The sequence below is a fragment of the Neltuma alba genome, unplaced genomic scaffold (genome assembly GCF_004799145.2).
Source record: "Neltuma alba isolate B1F8T4 unplaced genomic scaffold, ASM479914v2 tig00007028_pilon, whole genome shotgun sequence".
NCBI lineage: Eukaryota > Viridiplantae > Streptophyta > Magnoliopsida > Fabales > Fabaceae > Neltuma > Neltuma alba.
This window is the reverse complement of record NW_021634653.1, coordinates 33,576-54,234: the sequence shown is the minus strand read 5'-3', so window position 1 is coordinate 54,234 and position 20,659 is coordinate 33,576. Positions and strand designations below refer to the sequence as shown.

At 36.3% G+C, this 20,659-nt stretch overlaps 2 protein-coding genes across 2 annotated transcripts; both read right to left on the bottom strand.

Annotated features, from left to right (window-relative positions):
• Nucleotides 1–13,628: 13,628 nt before the first annotated feature.
• Nucleotides 13,629–14,264, bottom strand: LOC114751696 (receptor-like protein kinase FERONIA). The gene has a single exon (XM_028940367.1). The coding sequence runs from the start codon at nt 14,262–14,264 to the stop codon at nt 13,629–13,631; it is 636 nt and encodes a 211-aa protein (XP_028796200.1).
• Nucleotides 14,265–14,298: 34 nt separating this feature from the next.
• On the bottom strand, nt 14,299–14,694 carry LOC114751695 (receptor-like protein kinase FERONIA). Its single transcript, XM_028940366.1, has one exon. It carries the CDS (start codon nt 14,692–14,694, stop codon nt 14,299–14,301), a length of 396 nt encoding a protein of 131 aa, XP_028796199.1.
• Nucleotides 14,695–20,659: the final 5,965 nt, after the last annotated feature.

The following is a 20,659-nucleotide window of genomic DNA, read 5'->3' as shown; positions in this document are numbered from 1 at the left end:
TTCGAAATATTGATACACCTTAACCTTTTAATTTTGTTTCTGCTGAAGTTGCTTTGAATATGTTTTGCACCGGTAATTTTGGTAATGTTAATGCATCCTTGCACAGGCAAATAAATTCTAGTTCAAGTTGATGTTAAAAAACACTTTTGAGCATTAAATTGCATGAATAATTTTTTTTACAATATAGAAAGATTAAAATTTATGATAAATATATTTATATTTTGGTTTTTAGGTTTTTATATAATTTTTATTTTTGTGTCCAAATATTATTGAAATTGTCATAATAATTTTTGTTTTTTTGGTCTTGTTACAAGTTAATAGGAGCAACTAGCAAGGCAACCTTGTACTAAAACAGGAAACAAACGAAATACTGAGCCCCCCTTTATTTTATCTTGAGAAGACACAACTATTAAGCAAGAAGAACAAAGATAATAGAATTGTCATTAATAAACAAAATGATATAACATACTCTTTTAAAGTACGTAACTAAATCCCTTTTTAAGGATGGCAAGCAATTCCTAAACTTTACTCTCGAGGTGAGGACCTATCTTAACTTTCTTCTCTTATAGGGTACTGAACCATCCCACACCTCTACACATTAACAATAGGATTATTTATATAGAGTCTCAAATTTAATTGTGATATTACCTAATTAAGATAAGATCCTAACAACCAAACTCCTGTGGATTTAAAATGGCTAGGCAATTCTAATAAGCACTACTAGAAAAAAGCCATTTAATCGCAGTTTGAAGCTGTACTGAACTCTGTCAATGCTATAAACAAAACATTTCACAGCAGTTTTATGTAAAAAAATACCGTGGAAAGTGTGATTTTAATGGCAGTTATAGTAAGTAACTGTTGTTAAAAACTAATTTCACAGCGGTTATCCAAATAACCACCGTGAAATGGTCTGTGAATTTTTTTTCATAACTTGCGATCAATTTTTTATACAACCTCCCTGCAATGCCAATTTCAAACCAATTCGAACCAGTATAGCAAAAGAATACAAAATCATTTCAAGACATAAACTTAATCCTAACACTAACATAACTAATGGTTCCAATTCTTATTCAATCAACTACACCTAATAATTAATAACTTAACTAGTTACAATAAAACAATGAACTTAAATGTGAATAACTTAACTATTTCATATTTTCAAAACTCTCAGGCAATGTTATAGACAAAGTATCCCTTATTATGTTGATTTCCTTGGGGCCATATAGCATACTATCTTAGAATGTCTATAAATTAAAAATAACATAGTCATTAGTCAACTTGATCAAAAATGTGAAAAGAATTGAAGAATTACAATATAACTTATATTTACCTCGTCTTACTTCTCAGTAATCCATATCTCAATGATGTCATTCATATACTGGATGACATAATATCCACATTTAACATTCCAGGTTGACGATGGTATTAACAAAATGAAATATAAAATTAAATATCCATCCGTACAAAGCCCAAGCCGAAGGTTTCTTGGCTCCCTACCAAATTAAGAAAATTTTTTATCTATTACTTTCCATGGAATAGAATCTGTGATGCGGTGACGAAATTTTCCATTACATATTCACTACAAAAAAATATGTTAATTCTAGCGGTTAGAGTGTTACATTTCTAGCGGTTTTAACCGCAACAAATCAAATTTGTAGCGGTTAAGGAAACCGCTAGAAAAACAGGTGCAAGAAAAAATTTCTAGCGGTTATCGCAACCGCTACACATCATGGTCAAAACGATAGAAAATTTCTAGCGGTTTCTAACCGCTAGAAAATATCTGAAGGAGACACATTTCTAGCGGTTATAAAACCACTAGAAAAGTTCCCGGAAAAAAATTTCTAGCGGTTTTATAACCGCTAGAAACCTGCTAAACGAAATCCATTTTGCCGGGAATTAAATAATTTCAGTAGCGCGCAAAAATTACTAGCGGTTATATAACCGCTAGAAATGTTTGGGAAATTAAATTTTCCCGCCAATTGAATTTTAGGAATGGCGGGAAAAAATTTTCTAGCGGTTTTGAACCGCTAGAAATTTTGGCGCAAAATTTAAATTTGACGAAATATTTCTAGCGGTTCGGAACCGCTAGAAATGTTTACCGTGCCAGAAAAAAAAATTTATCGTTTTTCATATTATAATTTTAAAAACCATTAAATAAATTATTTTGAAGAATTTTTGTTAATTTGTATAATTAGTTATATGTTACATTTTATATATTCAAATTTTGTAATAAAAAATATGTAATTAAATTATGAATGTGTCAAAAGAAGTGAATTTAATTTAATAAGATAATTTAATTGAATATTTAATAAGATAGTTGAATTGAAGATGATATATTTTGGAATATTGAACCTATAGTATTAGGTTGATGAGTATTTGAATCAGTTGAGGAGGGCATGACAAATGTGGAGAAGAAAAATCTGAAAGGAAAGGAGAAATAAATATGTTAGTAAATTTTAAATAAAAACAAATAAAAGATACAATGAATTATAAAATAAAATTCACTTACCATAGAGTAAAGAGAAAAAAACCACCATATGAGATAGTAAGAAAAAAGAGAGAATTATGAAGAAGAATAGGAGAGGAAGGAAAAGAGATGGAGTAAATGAATGTAGAGAAGATATGGTATTTATAGCGATCAGCGACACATTTGTAGCGGTGTTTTTGTAGCGTTTTATTGCATTTTGTAGCTGTTATTCATTTTCTAGCGTATATATAAGTGCTAGTATTTCGTAGCGGTTATTTATGTAGCGGTTATTAACCGCTAGAAATTTAGTATTTTTTATTTTTAAAATCTGAACGAATTTTAATTTACAGATATGTATTTTGTAGCGGTTATTAACCGCTACAAATTACAATTTCGTGAAAATAAATTTGTAGCGGTTAATAACCGCTACAAATTACAATTTCGTGAAAAAAATTTGTAGCGGTTATGTAACCGCTACAAATGAAAATTTTTTTATTTTTAAAAAAACTGTACGAATTTTAATTTATACATATGTATTTGTGGACGAAAAATTTGTTAAATAATTTATTTTGGATGCTGCTATTCTCCATCATCATCCGGCCTGAAAGGACACATTTTAAAAAAATTTGTTAAATTTATGTTGTATTTGGAAAAAATTAGTAATTAGTAGTTAATTATTTAAATAATTTAAGAAAAGACGTGTACCTGATAAGTGGCAAATTATCATCTCCTTGAGGAAAGAAGTCTTCAAAATTCGAGGGTTGGAAGGGTTCACTGTCGTAAATAATGTCACCATCACCCATATCGTAAAGATCCCGTGGCTTGAGGTGAACGACCATATTCCAGTCTTTATGTTTCTCGTCCTCGACATAGTAAATTTGGTGTGCCTCAGAAGCAAGGATATATGGCTCATCATCTTCAGATGCCCCCGTATGAATAAGTCTAGAGAAATTGACTGAGGTGATGCCCAAATGGTCAGTAGCGAGTCCCCGTGAAGTTGTCGTATTTGCCCAGGAGCATTTGAACAGTGTCACGGTGAAAAGCTGGTAAGTCAACTCAATAATGTCAATTAGCTTTCCATAGTAAGTGACGCCTCCAAAGCGCATATTGCCATCACTACTGCTAGCATAACATCTCGTTCCGAATGTCCCGCAAACTCCAGAGTTTTGTGTGAGCAATCCCTGATCACGTCCAACCGTACAGAACTTGAAGCCGTTGACATTGTACGCGGTAAACCTTCGTGCATGGTCTAACGGACCGAGAGAAAGAGCTTTGAATTCATCTGTGTATGGGCTGTTGTCATTACGTATTCGACGTGTAAACCAACTGGGAAACTCTTTGTGGACTCTTTTATCAATGTCAGCAGAACGCGCACGGCCCCGTAGCTGACGCCTGAGATAACTCCTAAACTCACTATAGTAAAGTGTAATTTGTTAGAAGAGTCAGTAAGAAACAAATATAAAGTGTAAAAGCTAGTGAGCTTATATGATATATATACTTACTGCATGAAGGGTTCAACTTGGCTGCAATTTATCAAAACGTGTCTGTGTGCCTGGAGTTTCTCTGTAGGAGTGAGTCTGAAGAATTCATATCCTCCAACTGGTTTCCCAACAGGAGGAAATAAAGTTGACGTGGAAGGACCAGGAGGAGAATCATCTACGCGGCGCGGGCGGTTAAAAGATGTCTCCATGTCATCAAAGTACCTCGAACAGAAAGTTAGGACCTCATCTCCGGAATAACCTTCTGCTATTGACCCCTCAGGCCATGCCTTATTCCTAACATATGATTTTAATTTTCCCAAGTACCTGTAAGTTAAAATTGCATTAATAATTACGAGTAAATGAAAGAACAATGTGAAATTTAAAGAGGCGGGAATAAAAGATAATCTAGTACCTCTCTATAGGGTACATCCATCGATAGTGAACTGGGCCAGCAACCTTTGCTTCTCGAACAAGGTGGACAGTCAAGTGAACCATAACAGTAAAGAATGATGGAGGAAATATCATCTCCAAGTGACAAAGTGTAAGAATAATTTTATTTTGCAGCTGATCAAGCTCTTCCGCTACCAAGACCTTCGCACACAACTTCTTGAAAAATGACCATAATTCTACCAAAACCACCGATACATCAGAAGGAAGTGTGTTTTTCAAGGCCAATGGAAGTAACTGTTGCATAAGAACATGAGAGTCATGACTTTTCAACCCAGTAACCTTTCGAGCCTGCAGATCGATACACCTTGAGATGTTGCTAGAATATCCATCTGGTACTTTTATGTTCTTCAACGTCGAGAGGAAGATATCCTTGTTCTGCTTTGTCAAGGTGAATTTAGCTGGCTGAAACTTGTCGTTTTCATCAGGCCAAGCCTCTTCACGAATTCCCTAGGCCCTTAAATCTTTTCTAGCTGCGAGATGGTCTTTGGACTTTCCAGCTTCATTGAGCAACGTATATAGCACATTATCGTACACATTTTTTTCAATGTGCATAACATCCAAACTGTGTCGTAGCAAATTAGATTCCCAATAAGGAAAAGTGAAAAATATGCTTCTCTTCCACCATTGCATAGGTTGCGTATCAGATGTCCCACGAGATCGTCGTCCCAATCGTTCGGGATCCACACTCTTACCAAACTCGACATGAACATCTTCTAACTGCCGCAAAATATCCATACCAGACAAAGTAACAGGAGGATCTCTCTTCTCCTGTTTCCCATCGAAGCGAATCCGTTGCAATCTAAGTCTGTGCTTGGAATCAAGGAATCGTCGATGTCCTATGAAGCACCACTTGCGACTGTGTGGAAGGCGACATGGCACAGAATCAAAATTGCACTCAGGACAGGCCAACCCAGTATGCACATTCCAGCCAGACAAAGTTCCCAAACCGGGAAAATCACTTATTGTCCACATCAAGGCTGCACGGAGATTGAATAGTTGCTTGTCATGTGAGTCATATGCCTCAACACCATTCGTCCATAGGTCGAGCAATTCGTGTATCAACGGTTGCAGGTATACGTCAATATCATTTCCTGGTGCTTTCTTGCCAGGAATGATCATGGAAAGCAAAAAGGAGCTCTGCTTCATGCACATCCAAGGTGGTAGATTGTATGGAATTAACACCACCGGCCAGATACTGTAACTTGTGCTCATGTTTCCGAAGGGATTAAAACCATCGGTTGCCAATGCAAGACGTACATTTCTAGGATCATTGGCAAAGTCTGGAAATTTCGCATCAAACGCTTTCCACGCCTCCGAGTCTCGTGGGTGCCTTAACCTACCATCTAGGTTTTCCTCAGTCGCGTGCCACCTCATGTGTTGAGCCATTTTTGATGACATATACATTCTTTGCAACCGTGGTTTCAAAGGAAAGTATCTAAGAAAATAATATATTAAAAATTTAAAATACCGAATATTTAAATACTAAATATTGAGTCAATTTAAGAAAATTGATGACATAATCAATTGTTTTAAGAATTTCAAATATCGAATATTTTTAGAGACGGAACAAGTAACACGCTGTAATAATTTGTACCTGAGAATTTTGGCCGGTTTCTTCTTTTGCTTCTTGCCCTTCCGTACCGACTTATAGCGTGACGTCTTGCATCTCGTACAAATCTCTTTGTTGGCATCATCTCCCCAGTATAGCATACAGTCGTTTGGGCATGCATCTATCTTCTTATAGTTCAAGCCAAGCTTGTTAATAATCTTTTTTGCTTCGTAAAAAGACGGAGGGAATTCAGCTTGGGGGAAAGCATCTCCCAGTAATTCCAGCAACATAGACATCGCCTTGTCAGTCATACCGCACAAGCATTTGATGTGATACAGCCTCACCAAGAATGACAACTTCGAATACTTTGTACACCCAGAATAAAGAGGCTTGTCAGCTTCGGTCATGAGGTCAAAAAATTCCTGAGCAGTTTCGTTTCTTAGAAACTCCGGTTGAGGTCCCTCTACTTCATCTTCGTTGGGATTCGAGCTTTCGTGAACACCAAAAGCATCACGCACAGCATCATTCACGGCATCGGCTTCATCCACTCGAACTCCCATCCGTGAAACTACTGGCACTGACTCAGCACCCATATCTAGCCGTTCCCCATGTAGTTGCCAAAATACGTACTCTCGCGGAAAAGGCTTAAAGATTAAATGTTCCCTAACAATATCTTTGGGATGCCACTTTTTGAAATTACATTTAGGACAGGGACACTGAATCTTACCATTTACGGCAGCATTGGCGAAAGCAAAATCCAAGAAATAGTTTAGACCAGCCAAGTATTGCGGAGTCGACCGGTGCAAGTTGATCCACGACCTATCCATTACTAATAATGCTCAAATTTCGTGAAAATATGACACAGCGCTTAAAGAGAAGTTAAAATGGAATTCAGTTGAAGTGCTTCAGCTTATAAAGGAGGCTGGTGGAACGGTAATTTTTTTGTAGCGGTTTTAACGGAAATTTTCATTTTCCAGCGGTTATTAACCGCTATAAATTCTAAATATCGGTTACAAACTGATAGAAGTTTCTAGCGGTTTAACGGGAATTTTGTCTCCATCGGTTTTGAATTTTCTAACGGTTATGAAACCGCTAGAAAATTAGGTAAAATTTGCTAATTTTCTAGCGGTTCTTGTGAACCGCTAGAAAATAATCAAATTTTCTAGCGGTTCACAATAAAACCGCTACAAAATACGGTTAAAATCCAGTTGAATTTTCTAACAACCGCTACAAACGATATTATTTTTAAATATTAAATAGAAATACCGCACAATAAATTAATAACATTACGAAAATAAATATTTATTAAATTAATAAATGATTATAGAATTATTTTGATTAATTAACATGTTTAACGTGTTTAATAAATTGTAATGTTGATGTTGTAATAAATAAATAAATATTTCAATATTAATTAGTACTTGACATAAATAAAATTATAGAAATAAATCAATAAAGTAAACAAATAAATATAAAATTTAAATAAATATCTAAATAGTATATAAAACCGTAAAATCAAGATTCTAATAAAATCCCATACAATGAAAGCAAATCATGGGTGGGGGGCAGAAGCAGCATCATCGTGATCATCCTCTGCTGAATCCTCCGGCTGGGGGTGGGCAGGCCGCTCAACCTGCTGGGACTGGACTGGCGGATGGGGGGTAGGGGCGGGACTGGTGGCATGTGTAGGTTGGGGATGTCAGGAACCGAGATGTTTGGAGCTATACTGACCACCACATGACGCAGAGCCGTAGCAGCTGCCAAGAGCTGGTCAAGCTGCGTCTGGAGCTGATGATCACGCTCCTGGAACTGATGATCACGCTCCACGATCCTGGCCTCGAACTCTTGTCTGAGCTCCTCTCGCAATTCCTCTGAGGATGAGGAACCCGGCCGCTTCGCACTCGCATGAGAGCTCCAGCAGTATATGAAGGGCCAGCGCCACTTGAGCGGGGCAACCTAGTCGGTGTAGGTCCAAGTCCAAGCCCGCTAACTCGACCAGGGTACTGCGGCCGGCCACGACCCGCTAAAAGTGAGGTGGTGGGATCCAAGGCAGACCCCGGAGACTCACGCAACTCGGAATCGACCTGAGTCATCCGTGCCTACCAAAATTAATATAAAGAAGTTAATTATAATATAATGATATCTACACTGTGATATTATATTAATATTTAATTTATTACTTACCGCTATCTCCTCAACCTCATCCGACGCACGCCCGTCTCGGGGTCTATACACCATCGGCCACATCTCGCCATAAGTGGGCGTGTATCCCCGCTCCTGCTGCGTCTTTTCCCTCTGTAAATGAAATCAAAGAAATAATTAGTTACAAATTAAATACATATACATATTTAATAAATTTATTTCAAGTACTCACAATCTCATCATAAGTGATCGCAAAACTCCTAGATCCAGCCCTATGACGTATCGTCTGATGCCTGACGCTCCTAGCATTTCTCCTAGAAAGAGCCTAAAGCAAAATGTAAAAAAATTAAATTAAATGAGTCAAGTCGGATAAAAAATAAAGAAATTATAATTAATACAATATTATCATACCATCTGGTCAGCCGTCATCCTAAAATAGACGTAACTGGACCAGTCTTGGTCCGGGACTCCACCAGGTACATCTGCCAGTATCTCCTGGAGGGGCCTCGTCCCGTCACCTTTCTTCTCCCTCCACAGGTCGGCCCTCCTGTTCTTCCATGCCATCCCAAGCCTCTTGATCGTGTCAGCCCTCAACTCCTCCCCCAGAATAAATTTACTCTATGATTAAAATAATAAATTAACTAAATAACAAATTATAAAAAAATAATTAAGCAATTTCAATAATCAAAAACAAATAATTAGTTTTTAACTAATTTAAGAATATTATAAATAAAATATAAATTAATCAAAAACAAATAATAATTAAACAATTAAGTAATTTAAATGAAAAAATATTTTTACTCAACTAAATTTAAAATTATTATAAGTAATAAATTAATGAAATCAATAACAAATTATTTTCATTTAACTACTTTTAAATAATTTAAATAAAAAATATATATTCATTTAACTACTTTTAAAAATGTTATAAATAACAAACAAATTAAATAAATAAAAAATTATAATCAAACAATTAAATTATTTGAAAACAAAATATATAATCATTTATTTAAATTAAAAAAAATTATAAATAACAATTTTATATTACCTTTATCATTTCCCAGCCTTGCTGCTTCTTGTTTGAGGTGATCTTCTTCCAGTCCTGCACGTAGATGGGGAACAGCGTCCACTGCTGACCAACGAGGCGCACGTACTTGTTGTACAACTGGCCACCTTTCTTCGTCGGTTGGCCCAACTCATTGAGCGGCACAACCACTCGTCCGCCCGTCATCATAGACAGCTCTCTGGCTGTCAGCCTCCGATAGGACCTGTTCCCCTCAGTGTCTGCAAAATTTAATTAAGAAATAAATTATATATCAATAAATTAATACAATTTCTATATAAATTAAATACTGATCAAAACTTTAAAAAGTTAAATAAATACTTACCGACAAATTCCACCTCATAACCAGCCTGACGTCTCGGAGCAGGACACTGCGCAGCCTGGGGATACTCATTCCCCTGATCCTGCTCCTCCTCCTCCTCCTCGTCAGCAGCATCAGCATCAGCATCAGCATGGGGTTGCTCATCCCCAGTAAAATGAGCCTCCTCAGTCCGCTCAACATCATCCTGCTCCATAAAACTGAGGATATCCTCCTCGCTGAGATCGTAGTCATGAATGCTGGGGAATGGCTCACCAGTATCATGATGAACCTCACTGGGTCCAGCTCTCTCAGGATCAACTGGGTCTTTCCCGTGTCGACGAGTCATCCTAATAACAACAAATAGTAATTATTTATAAATGAAATAAAAAGAAAAATTATTTATAAGCGACAACATAATAAAATAAATAAAATAAAACATAAAATAAAAATTATTTATCAATAAATTACTATTTTTACTTGAAAATAAGGATCTGCACCTGAATCAGAACTCGAATATGTTTGTGGAGAAAATTCAGCAGAGCTTCGCTTCCAGAACGATTGAAGAAGTGAGAGTGTGGGGGGGTATATATAGACCGAGAATTTCTAGCGGTTAGGCACAAAACCGCTAGAAATTTCTAGCGGTTTTGGGCTGAACCGCTAGAAATTCCCAACGGTCACATGTGCCTCGGGAATTGGCTAGCGGTTCGGTCCAAACCGCTAGCAATTTCTAGCGGTTCGGCTCAGAACCGCTAGAAATTCTGGCGGTTCGGTCCAGAACCGCTAGAAATTTCTAGCGGTTCGGTCCACAAACGCTAGAAATTTCTAGCGGTTGTGGACCGAACCGCTAGAAATTTCTAAACTCCTCGGGGAATGAAAAATATTTCTAGCGTTTCATGCATCAACCGCTAGAATTTTTCGGTGTCTAGCGGTTTAGTAGCCTGAACCGCTAGAAAGTAAACGCTACAAATTTGGCGCCAAGTTCCCGCCAAAGCCCGGGGAATTTTCTAGCTCTAATTTTCTAGCGGTTAGGTGGTAACCGCTAGAAATGTGCGGGCAATGGTCAAATCGTCTGTATTTTACAGCGGTTTTTATAGGAACCGCTAGGAATATTTGGAATTTCTAGCGGTTTTGTTGAACCGCTAGAAATGTTCCGCTGCTACTTCAACATTTTCTTGTAGTGATTTTCTCATCGGAATGTCATCTCAAGTTCTTTGCTTATATGGCATTAACAAATAAACGCTTAAACTATGGTATTATTTGAAGATACCACAATACCTTCAAAGGAGGACCTTTGGTCATTTCATCATAATCAACACCATCTTTCTTCACTTTGTATCTTGAAGTGCCACATTTGGGGCACTATTCAACCTTTCATACTCATTTCTGAACAATATGCAGTTATTAGGACACATATGTATCTTATTATATTTCAAACCCATCAGACACAATTTTCTTTGCCTCATACATTCCATTTGGAAGTGAATTTCCTTTTGGAAGAGTATGACTCAACAATTCGAGCAATTTTGTAAAACTAGTATCAGTCCAACCATTTCTTGCCTTCAACTTCATCAACTTCAACACGGTTGTCAACCTTGTGTAATCATCTTTACACCCTGGGTACAAAGGCATCTCTACATCACTACACAAGCTTCCACATGTGGGAAAGAATTGTGCAAAAGACTCAGACCTTATATCACATAATATATCTAAAATTCTATCACCAAAGTCATCATTCACAACTTTCTCCTTTCCAGACAACATAGTCTTTTTTTTCGCTATGCCATATCCAATTTGTATACATCAAATTTATTCCATCACAGATAAGATGCTCTCTTATCTCAAGAATATTCTGCCGACTATTGTTTAAGCATTTGATACAAGAACAACAATACAAGCCATCTCTTTTACTATGGGCATTTCTTTTAGCAAACTCAAGAAACCTTTCAACCCCATCCCCATTTTCTTCGCTAATTCTCTTAGCTTTTATTCAACTATGATCTATTGTTTGTCAAGCTCAATTCTAACTGTTTAATGCAAATGTTTAAATAAATAAAGTAATTAAGTGTTAGTCAATAAATTAAAATTGACTAACACTTAATTACAAGTTCTCTTTTTTATTTTATAAAAATTTTGACAGAATTTTTCCTTACATATAATGAATCACAAATTATTTAACCAATAGACAAATCAATCAATCAACTAACTAACAATATAAGAAACAGATATAGGATAAATTTGAACAACTATAACTAACAAAACAAAAGCAACAATCTCAAACCAATTCAATGAATAAATATTCTTAAGCTAAAACTTCTAAATCCAAAACTAGAACACAAATGATATCTATTTGTTATGAAATTTTAAACAACACTTTATCATCAATCAAAGTTCATAGCAGAAAAAAATTGGCCAAAACACTTAACAAATTATTTATTGGTAAATTCTCAAAATTTATTACAAAAATTTGGCAAAAATTTGAAATAAAATATCAAAAAATTATTTCAAAAATTACGAATTTAAAAACTAATCAACTTTGAAGATTTAAACATGTTTCTATTGCCATGTATAGGAAGTAATTGCCATTTTCTAATTTCAAATATCAACAACCAACTCTCCAAATATAAAAGATACTCTCTTAAAGCTAAAACTTTTAAATCCAAAATGGAAATACAAATGATATCTATTTGTCATGAAATTTTAAATAACACTTTATCATCAAACAAAATTCATAACAGAAAAAAATTGGCAAAAACACTTAACAAATTATTTATTGGTAAATTCTCAAAGTTTATTACAAAAATTTGAAATAAAATATCAAAAAAATATTAAAAAATTATAAACTTAAGAACTAATCAACTTTAGAAATTTAAACATATTTCTAAAGCCGTGTATAGGAAGTAATTGCAGTTTTCTAACTCCAAATGTCACCAACCAACCCCTCAAGCATATAAGATACTCAAAATAAATAATGTAAAACGTTCAAAATGTGAAACCAATCAACCTGTTTGAGATATGATAGATTTATATCATCAAAACATTCAAGACAACAAAAACGAAGGAAAAGAATGAATGAAGAGGAAACTCACACAGTGGGAGACGAGTAAAATGCAAGAAGGGGCGAGAATGGCTAGTGAAAGACAGCAGCAAGCAAAAGAGCGGCGAATGGAGGATGAAAAATGACAGTAAAAGGTGGGGATTTGTCGAAAAATGCAGTTTGGATAGTGGGACAAACCAGGGGACCATGATGCTGTGAAATTGTCAAACTGCAACTATGAAAACAAAAACAGGAGAGGAGGGTTTATTTTAAAACTTTCTATGATGGTTACACAAATAACCCCCCGTGGAAAGATATTTTACTGGCAGTTATATTAATAGCAGTCATTAAAAAACTTTTTGATGGCAGTTATATTAATAACTACCGTGAAAAGTCAATCATCACATCCTATAATTTCAAAAATACCACCATCTTTGTTTTCATGGCGTTTTTATGTTTAATCGTTCTAAAATGGTGTCATTAAATGTATTTTTTGTAGCAGTAAAGTAACCCTAAAATATGATGTGGCTGCTAGCAGCCACTTCCACGAAACATGTGGTGCTTTGAATGGTCCGCTAAAACCAACTCTTCTGGAAGCATAAAGCGTCATACATGGAAGTCATCTGCTTTTATGATCAACAACTTCATGGAAGATGCAAGTTGGAATTCTACTGAATGAAGCGACCCCGATTGAACATGAATATATATACTTTTTTTTTTAATGAAAAAGCGGTCCTAGTCTTACACACATACGTACAAAATACGCGGAGTGCTTTGTAACAAACATAATCAATAATCAATATAAAAAATTTTAAAAAAAATTATTTTATTTTAATCATATTTTGTATATTTTTGGCAGGACAATCATAATTTTGTCGTGTATAACATAAGTCAAAGATAATTGCAATTTGTCTTCCATCTAATAATTACTCATATATATGCAGATGCAAAAGAATATAACGAAATTACTTGGTGCATCAGCAATATAATTATACAACGTTCTTGACCGCGCACGCATATATATGGAGATGAACGTAACTTAAAATCATCAGACAACCATAGCCTACATTAGTGACCTTCATTTCATCAAACTGTTGGATCATCTAAGTCAGAGCAGATCTGGCGCCCAGAAGAAAGCAAATTAAGACTGATGCTCGCTGCTTGACCTCGTCAACTTGCTGCTGTTTGAGGAGCTCCTTGGTCCATCACTACTCGTAAAACCTACTCTTCTTTCTACACCTTTTGTCGCTTTCCTGATCAGAGCTCTTTCCTTGCTCTTTCTTTCAATTTCGTCCACATCAAGCCTCACTTCCTCTATGCCTTCTTCAACAGTAACCTCCTCATTTAGAGTCCCACCAAGCTTTGTCTTCTCTGCTTCGTTCAGCAACTCCATCAAAGACTCTAGCCCCAACATCACGTCGCCCATGGATGGCCGTTCATTCCCATTATTAGCCAAGCACTTCAACGCAATCTCAGTGTATGCGTTTAAGCACTCTTTTATACTTCCCCTCAAGTTTGGACCCAGAGTCTCATAAATCTCATTTTGATCAACACATGTTCGAAACCATTCAGCAAGGTTTTGCTGCTTCTTGTCCACCGCACGGAGAATAGGAGGCCTCCTATATAATACCTCTACCAACACAACTCCAAATGAGAACACGTCTGACTTATCCGTCAAGATTTGACACATGTAGTATTCTAGATCCATATAACCAATGCTTCCTTTCACTAAAGTGATTATGTTAATGTTACATCTAGAAATACCCCCAGGTCCCATTTTGGATTAGTCTAAAATCAAAAATCTTGGCCATCTAGTTTTTATCTATTAAGATGTTTGTCGACTTGATATGGCCATGAATGGTTGCATGCTTTGCCCCTGTTTGTAGACAATGCACTCCCCAAGCAGCACCTAGGCAAATCCCCAGCTTTTGATTCCAAGAAAGTGGTTGGTTTTCAGAATTGTAAAGATGTTCATGAAAAGTCCCATGAGCCATGAACTCATAGACAAGTATCATCTCATTGTCATTGTTGCAGTAGCCAATGAGAGATACCAAATGATGGTGACGAAGATGAGAAAGCATCTCAATCTCAGTTTTGAACTCTTTGAGCACCTGTTGGAAACCTTGCTTGAGTCGTTTGATTGCCAGCAGCACTGTACCATTATCAATGTAGCCTTTGTAAACATCATCAAACCCTCTAACGCCCATAATTAACATATTATCAAGATTATTGGTGGCTGCTCGTATTTCATCTATAGAAAAGTAACCAAAAAAAAAATCGGACGGTAATGATGACCCATGAGTTTTTTTTTTGGGACGGGTCTATTGATTTTTGTCCCCACCATGAACTTCCTTCCATCAATCGCCGAAAAATCAACAAAAGAATAAGAGACAGCACAATGAAGCCTGATGTAGCCCCAACGACAATGGAAATTGTCTTTGCTTTGTTTCCGTTCCTCGATGGCCTGGAGGATGGTGTGGATGGAGATTGAAATGGATTCAGACTAGGACTCGCAAGATTGTCATTATAGTCCGTACTTATTTTAAGAATTTCAATACCATTCAATAAAACATCATCTAAGTGCTTCTTGCAATTGGCTGTGGTTGCAAATTAATTGAAAGATTCAGCTTCTTTAACTTTCCATCACCACTGTTAGTGGAATAAAATAACCAAAATAGAAAGGCAGATGAATTGTGTTTCTTTATTGATGAATATTGCAGCAAATACATAACAGTACACTGACTTGAAGGGCACGAATAAATTTCTGAAAATAAACTGAATATAAATAATAAATAAAAGAGAGTGGGAGAGTGGGGATATCGGATTACATGGGATTGGCTTTGACTCATTCAAACTGATAATAAAATAATTAAATAATTGACTCTAAAAATAATTGAAGCATCAATCAACACTCCCCCCTTGCTTCAAAGCTGCAAACACCCATCTACAATCTAAAATCTTCAACTTTGCCAATAGAGAGTGACTTGGTCATTATATATGCAACTTGCTCAGTTGTTCTACAATACTTCAATGCAATAGTGCCATCTGCTACAAGATCACGAATGAAGTGGTGCCGGATATCAATGTGCTTCATTCTGCCATGAAAAGTTGCATTCTTTGTCATCACAATGGCTGATTTGTTGTCACAATAAATCTTTGTTGCATCTTGTTGTGGTTGAAGAAAATCTACCAATAATCTTCTAAGCCACACAGCTTGATAGGCTACTGAAGTTATTGCTGCATACTCTGCCTCATATGAGGATAAAGCCGTAGTGTCTTGCTTCTTTGAGCTCCATGAAATAGCACCTGAACCAAGGGAAAAAACATATCCCGAAGTGCTTCTTCTATCATCAATACAACCTGCCCAATCACTATTAGAAAAGCCAAATAATTTGAAATTGGATATTTTTTAGTACCAAATTCCAAAATCAATAGTGCCTACAACATAAAGAATGATTCTCTTTACAGCACCAAAATGATGTTTTGTGGGATTATGCATGAATTTGGAAACTACACTCACAAAATGTGCAATATTGGGATTATGCATGAATTTGGAAACTACACTCACAAAATGTGCAATATCAGGCCTTGTATTAGATAAGTAGTTCTAACCACCTACCATGCTTCTATACCACCTTGCATTAGCAAGTTTAGTATGATATTCAGCTCTCAATTTCTCATTCACATTCATAAGAGAACGTGCTGTTTTACAACCCAACATACAAAACCTTTTGAGCAGATCCATAGCATATTTTCTTTGAGAAATGAAAATACCATCAGAGCATTGCTTCACTTCTATACCAAGAAAATAATGCAATAATCCCAGATCAGACATTTCAAACTTCTGCATCATATTTGACTTAAAATCAGCAATCACCTTTTTAGAAGATCCCATATAAATCATATCATCAACGTAGAGGTAAACCACTAAAAAATCAGAATCACCATGCTGTTTCAAATAAAGAGTGGGCTCATTATCACTCCTTTTAAATCCATTTTCACGAAAATAGGAGTCAATTTCATGATACCATCCACGCGGGGCTTGCTTAAGCCCATACAAAGCCTTTTTCAGCTTATAAACTTTACTTTCATGGCCGGTAATAACAAAACCTTCAGGTTGAGAAACATATACTTCCTCTTTCAACTCACCATTCAGAAAAGCCGATTTAACATCAAATTGAACTACATGCCATTTAAGTTGAGCAGCAAAAGCTAGAAAAGTTCTCATCGTTTCAAAACGAGCTACAGGAGAAAAGGTTTCATCAAAATCAATACTTTGTTGTTGAGCATAGCCTTTAGCTACTAAGCATGCTTTATGCTTTTTCACACTATTATTTGCATTATACTTGGTTCGAAACACCCACTTGAGCCCAATTGCTCTCTTGCCTTTTGGAAGATCAACTAACTCCCACATATCATTCTTCTTGATACAATTCATCTCTTCAATCATTGCATTTTTCTAAACTTGCTCTTTTTCAGCATCCACATAAGACTCAGGATCTGAAGCGAAAAGAGCATAATTACCAAATTCATAAATCTCTATCAAAGATCGAACCTTTCTAGAAGGAGTTTTACTTGAGAAGCTAGTGAATGAACTTGCTAGTGAAGATTTAATTCTGTCTGCACTAGAAGGTTATGACTGTGGTGTTTGTGAGCTACTACCACTTGATGTAGATAACTCTAAACCTGTTTGATCTAGTTCAGAGTTTCTTGCTTCAAAACTTATTGGAACAGAAACAGATTTTTCATCTACCATGCTACTCCAATTCCAACTAACTTTTTCATTAAACACAATATCCCTCCTAATTATTATCTTGCCACTAACTGGATTAGATAGCCTATAAGCTTTGGATTGCAGGCTATAACCAACAAAAATGTATTTTTCAGATTTTTCATCAAGTTTTTGATGATATGATTTTACCAAAGCATAGGCTATACAACCAACAACTTTTAAGTGGCTTACCCAGGGCTTTACACCTCTCCATGCTTCATAAGGTGTCATGTTAGGGACTGCTGTTATGGGAGAAAGATTAAGCAGATACACTACTATAGCTACTACTTCTGCCCACAACTGATTTGGAAGCTCTCTGGCTTTCATCATGCTTCTAGCCATTTCAACCACAGTTCGATTCTTCCGTTCAGCAATGCCATTTTGCTCTGGCATAAGTGGTGAAGTGAGTTCCCTGTGAATATCCTCACAAAAGCTAGCAAATTCATTAGAACAAAATGCTCCTCCTCTATATGCACGCAAAACCTTTATGCAACAATCACTTTGATTCTCTACAAGAACTTTAAATTTCTTGAAATTTTCAAACACTTTAGATTTTAATTTCAAGAAATAAACCCAGCTCATTCTGCTATAATCATCAGTTAACAACAAAAAAATACCGACTGCCATTCAAAGATTCAGTATTCATTGGCCTACATAAATCTGCATGTATCAATTCAAGACATTGAGAAGCCCTCCAAGACTTCCCTACAATAAAATCTTCTCAACAATAGCATATGGCCATTTTCCCAAAACAGAGCCTTCACAAAAATCAATAGCATTAATATTTGGCAGCCCAAAAACCATTTCCTTTTTACTCAACAATTGCAACCCATTAAGATGCAAATGGCCATATCGTAAATGCCACAAATTAGAACTACTAACTTCTTTAACAGCTAAAGCTCTTTTTTCAACAGAAGAAATGTCAAGAGGAAACATTCTATTTTTAGTTATGGAAACTTTTGTAACTGTTTGACCAGACTTCTTATCAAAAACATCACAACAGAAATCATCAAATGTGACTCTAAAGCCATTTTCCATCATTTGTCCCACATTCAATAAATTATTAGCCAAACTAGGCACAAGCAAAACATCATTCAACAACTTCTTTTTACCATGGTCATTATGAACAGCAATTGTACCTCTACCTCCGACTTGAACTTGCTTATCATCACCAAGTCGAACATTAGATTTGTGTGATTCATCTGGCTCTTTAAATAGTGAACGTGAGCTAGTCATATGATTGGAGCACCCACTGTCAATAAACCATATATCTTTTGAAGATTGAGCGTCTGGGAAATGTGCCATAAACAAGGTCTCTCCCTCTATCTCTGCAAAGTCAGCATGTTTTTTCTCACCTCTCTGCTTTACCCAACAGTCTACCTCCTTGTGCCCAAGTTTCTTGCACTAATGACATTGAATAGAGCCCTTTTGAAAAGCTCCAAATTGCTTTGACTCATTCGATTGATCGCGACCTCTACCATTACCACAGCCTCTGCCTCTACCTCTTCCACGAAAACCACCTCTACCATTGCCTCTGCCTATAGACTCCCCATTCACTTGAAAAGCCTGCTCTTCACTTTTCTCTTGAAATTGATTCATCCTGTCTTCATGAGCTTGCCAGGAACTTATTAATTCATTAAAAGAATACTTTGATATATCATGTGCCTCTTCAATTGCAACAACAACAAAATTAAAACGAGGAGTAAGAGTTCGTAGAATTTTTGCAACAATTGTTTCATCAGCAATTTTTTCCCCATAGGATCTCATTTTATTAACCACAGAACTAGCTCTAGATAAGTAATCTTGGACAGACTCAGCCTTTTGCATTTTGAGATTCTCAAATTCACGACAGAGTGATTGGATTTTTACAGAGATTACCTTGTCAGAGCCCCGACACTCAGTCTTTAATATCTGCCATGCCTCTTTAGAAGTCGCTGCAAATGTGATCTTAGATAAAAGATTATTGTGTACTGCTTACTGGAGGAAAAATAAAGCTTTTGCATCTCGCTTCTTATTTTCCTTCAATTGTTGTTGGTCCATATCAGGGTCTTCAAAACCATCCTCAACCAAATCCCACAAGTCTTGAGAGCGGAAAAGGGTCTTCATTCGAATAGACCAGAACTCATATTTGTCACTGTTGAATATAGGAGAGGTTGTATTAACCCCACTAGGTGAACCGATTGCTGCCATCAGTCACCATCACAGTGAAGAGAGTTGCTTAAGCGGAAGATGATGCCATGTTCTGCTAGAGAAGGAGAAGCTGCAATGCTTCGGTCATGGTTCAGAGCATAGCAGAAGGATGCTGTTTGCTCTCACTAGTTTTCACTCACTCACGAGAAATGATATTTTAGTCTCTCATGGGAAGAGAATGTTACTCGTGCACTGTGTCGCTCTCACACAGAAGAAAAATGAAGCTGCGATGCTCTCTCTCTAGAGTGGAAGGAAACGCACTGGCTTGGATACCACTTTTGTTAGTGGAATAAAATAACCAGAATAGAAAGGCAGATGAATTGCATTTCTTTATTGATGAATATTGCAGCAAATATATAACAGTACACTAACTTGAAGGGCACGAATAAATTTATGAAAATAAACTAAATATAAATAATAAATAAAAGAGAGTGAAGAGTGGGGATATCGGATTATATGGGATTGGCTTTGACTCATTCAAACTGATAATAAAATAATAAAATAATTGACTCTAAAAATAATTGAAGTACCAACCAACAACCACTTGGCATCGACACTGCATAGTCCTTATGAACAAGAATCAATAATTTTTCAGTCCATGTCATCACATCAGTGAGAGACTCCACCAAAGCATCATTGATGAAGATACTATTGGTTTCCGCCATCTAGCATTAACGCAGTACTCACGCAAGATGGTTTCTTTGCCGGCATCATCGGCAGCGAATGAAGCATTGAAGTCTTTCAAAAGGGTATGAGATCCTGCTCTGATGGAGAAGAGAGAGTCGGAGCGAAGGAAGTGGGGTAAAAGAAGAGGTGACCAAACTTTTGGCCATCGGTCATTGGAAATGAGTAGGAGAATTTGAAGAGAGAGAGGCGTGAGGTAATGTAAGGGATTGCTTTACCAACCTGTGTGATAAATCCATATTTTACTATGCTAATATGTGAGATTATTGGAGTTTTTAGTATGTTTTATGGGTTAAATTGCATTAATCTTGGATATTTTGTGATTCCATAAAACTACAATATTCTATATGATTTTGTAGGATTAATGAGGAAAATTGCCAAATTTCATACTTGAGTAAAAAGGACCAACGGCCAGAATTACAATAAAGGACCAAGGAATTGACAAAATGATGGAAAGGGCCATAGACCATTGTTATGTGTTTTACTTTTGAGAGAATCAGATTGGGGATTTCACCGGGTCATCAAGG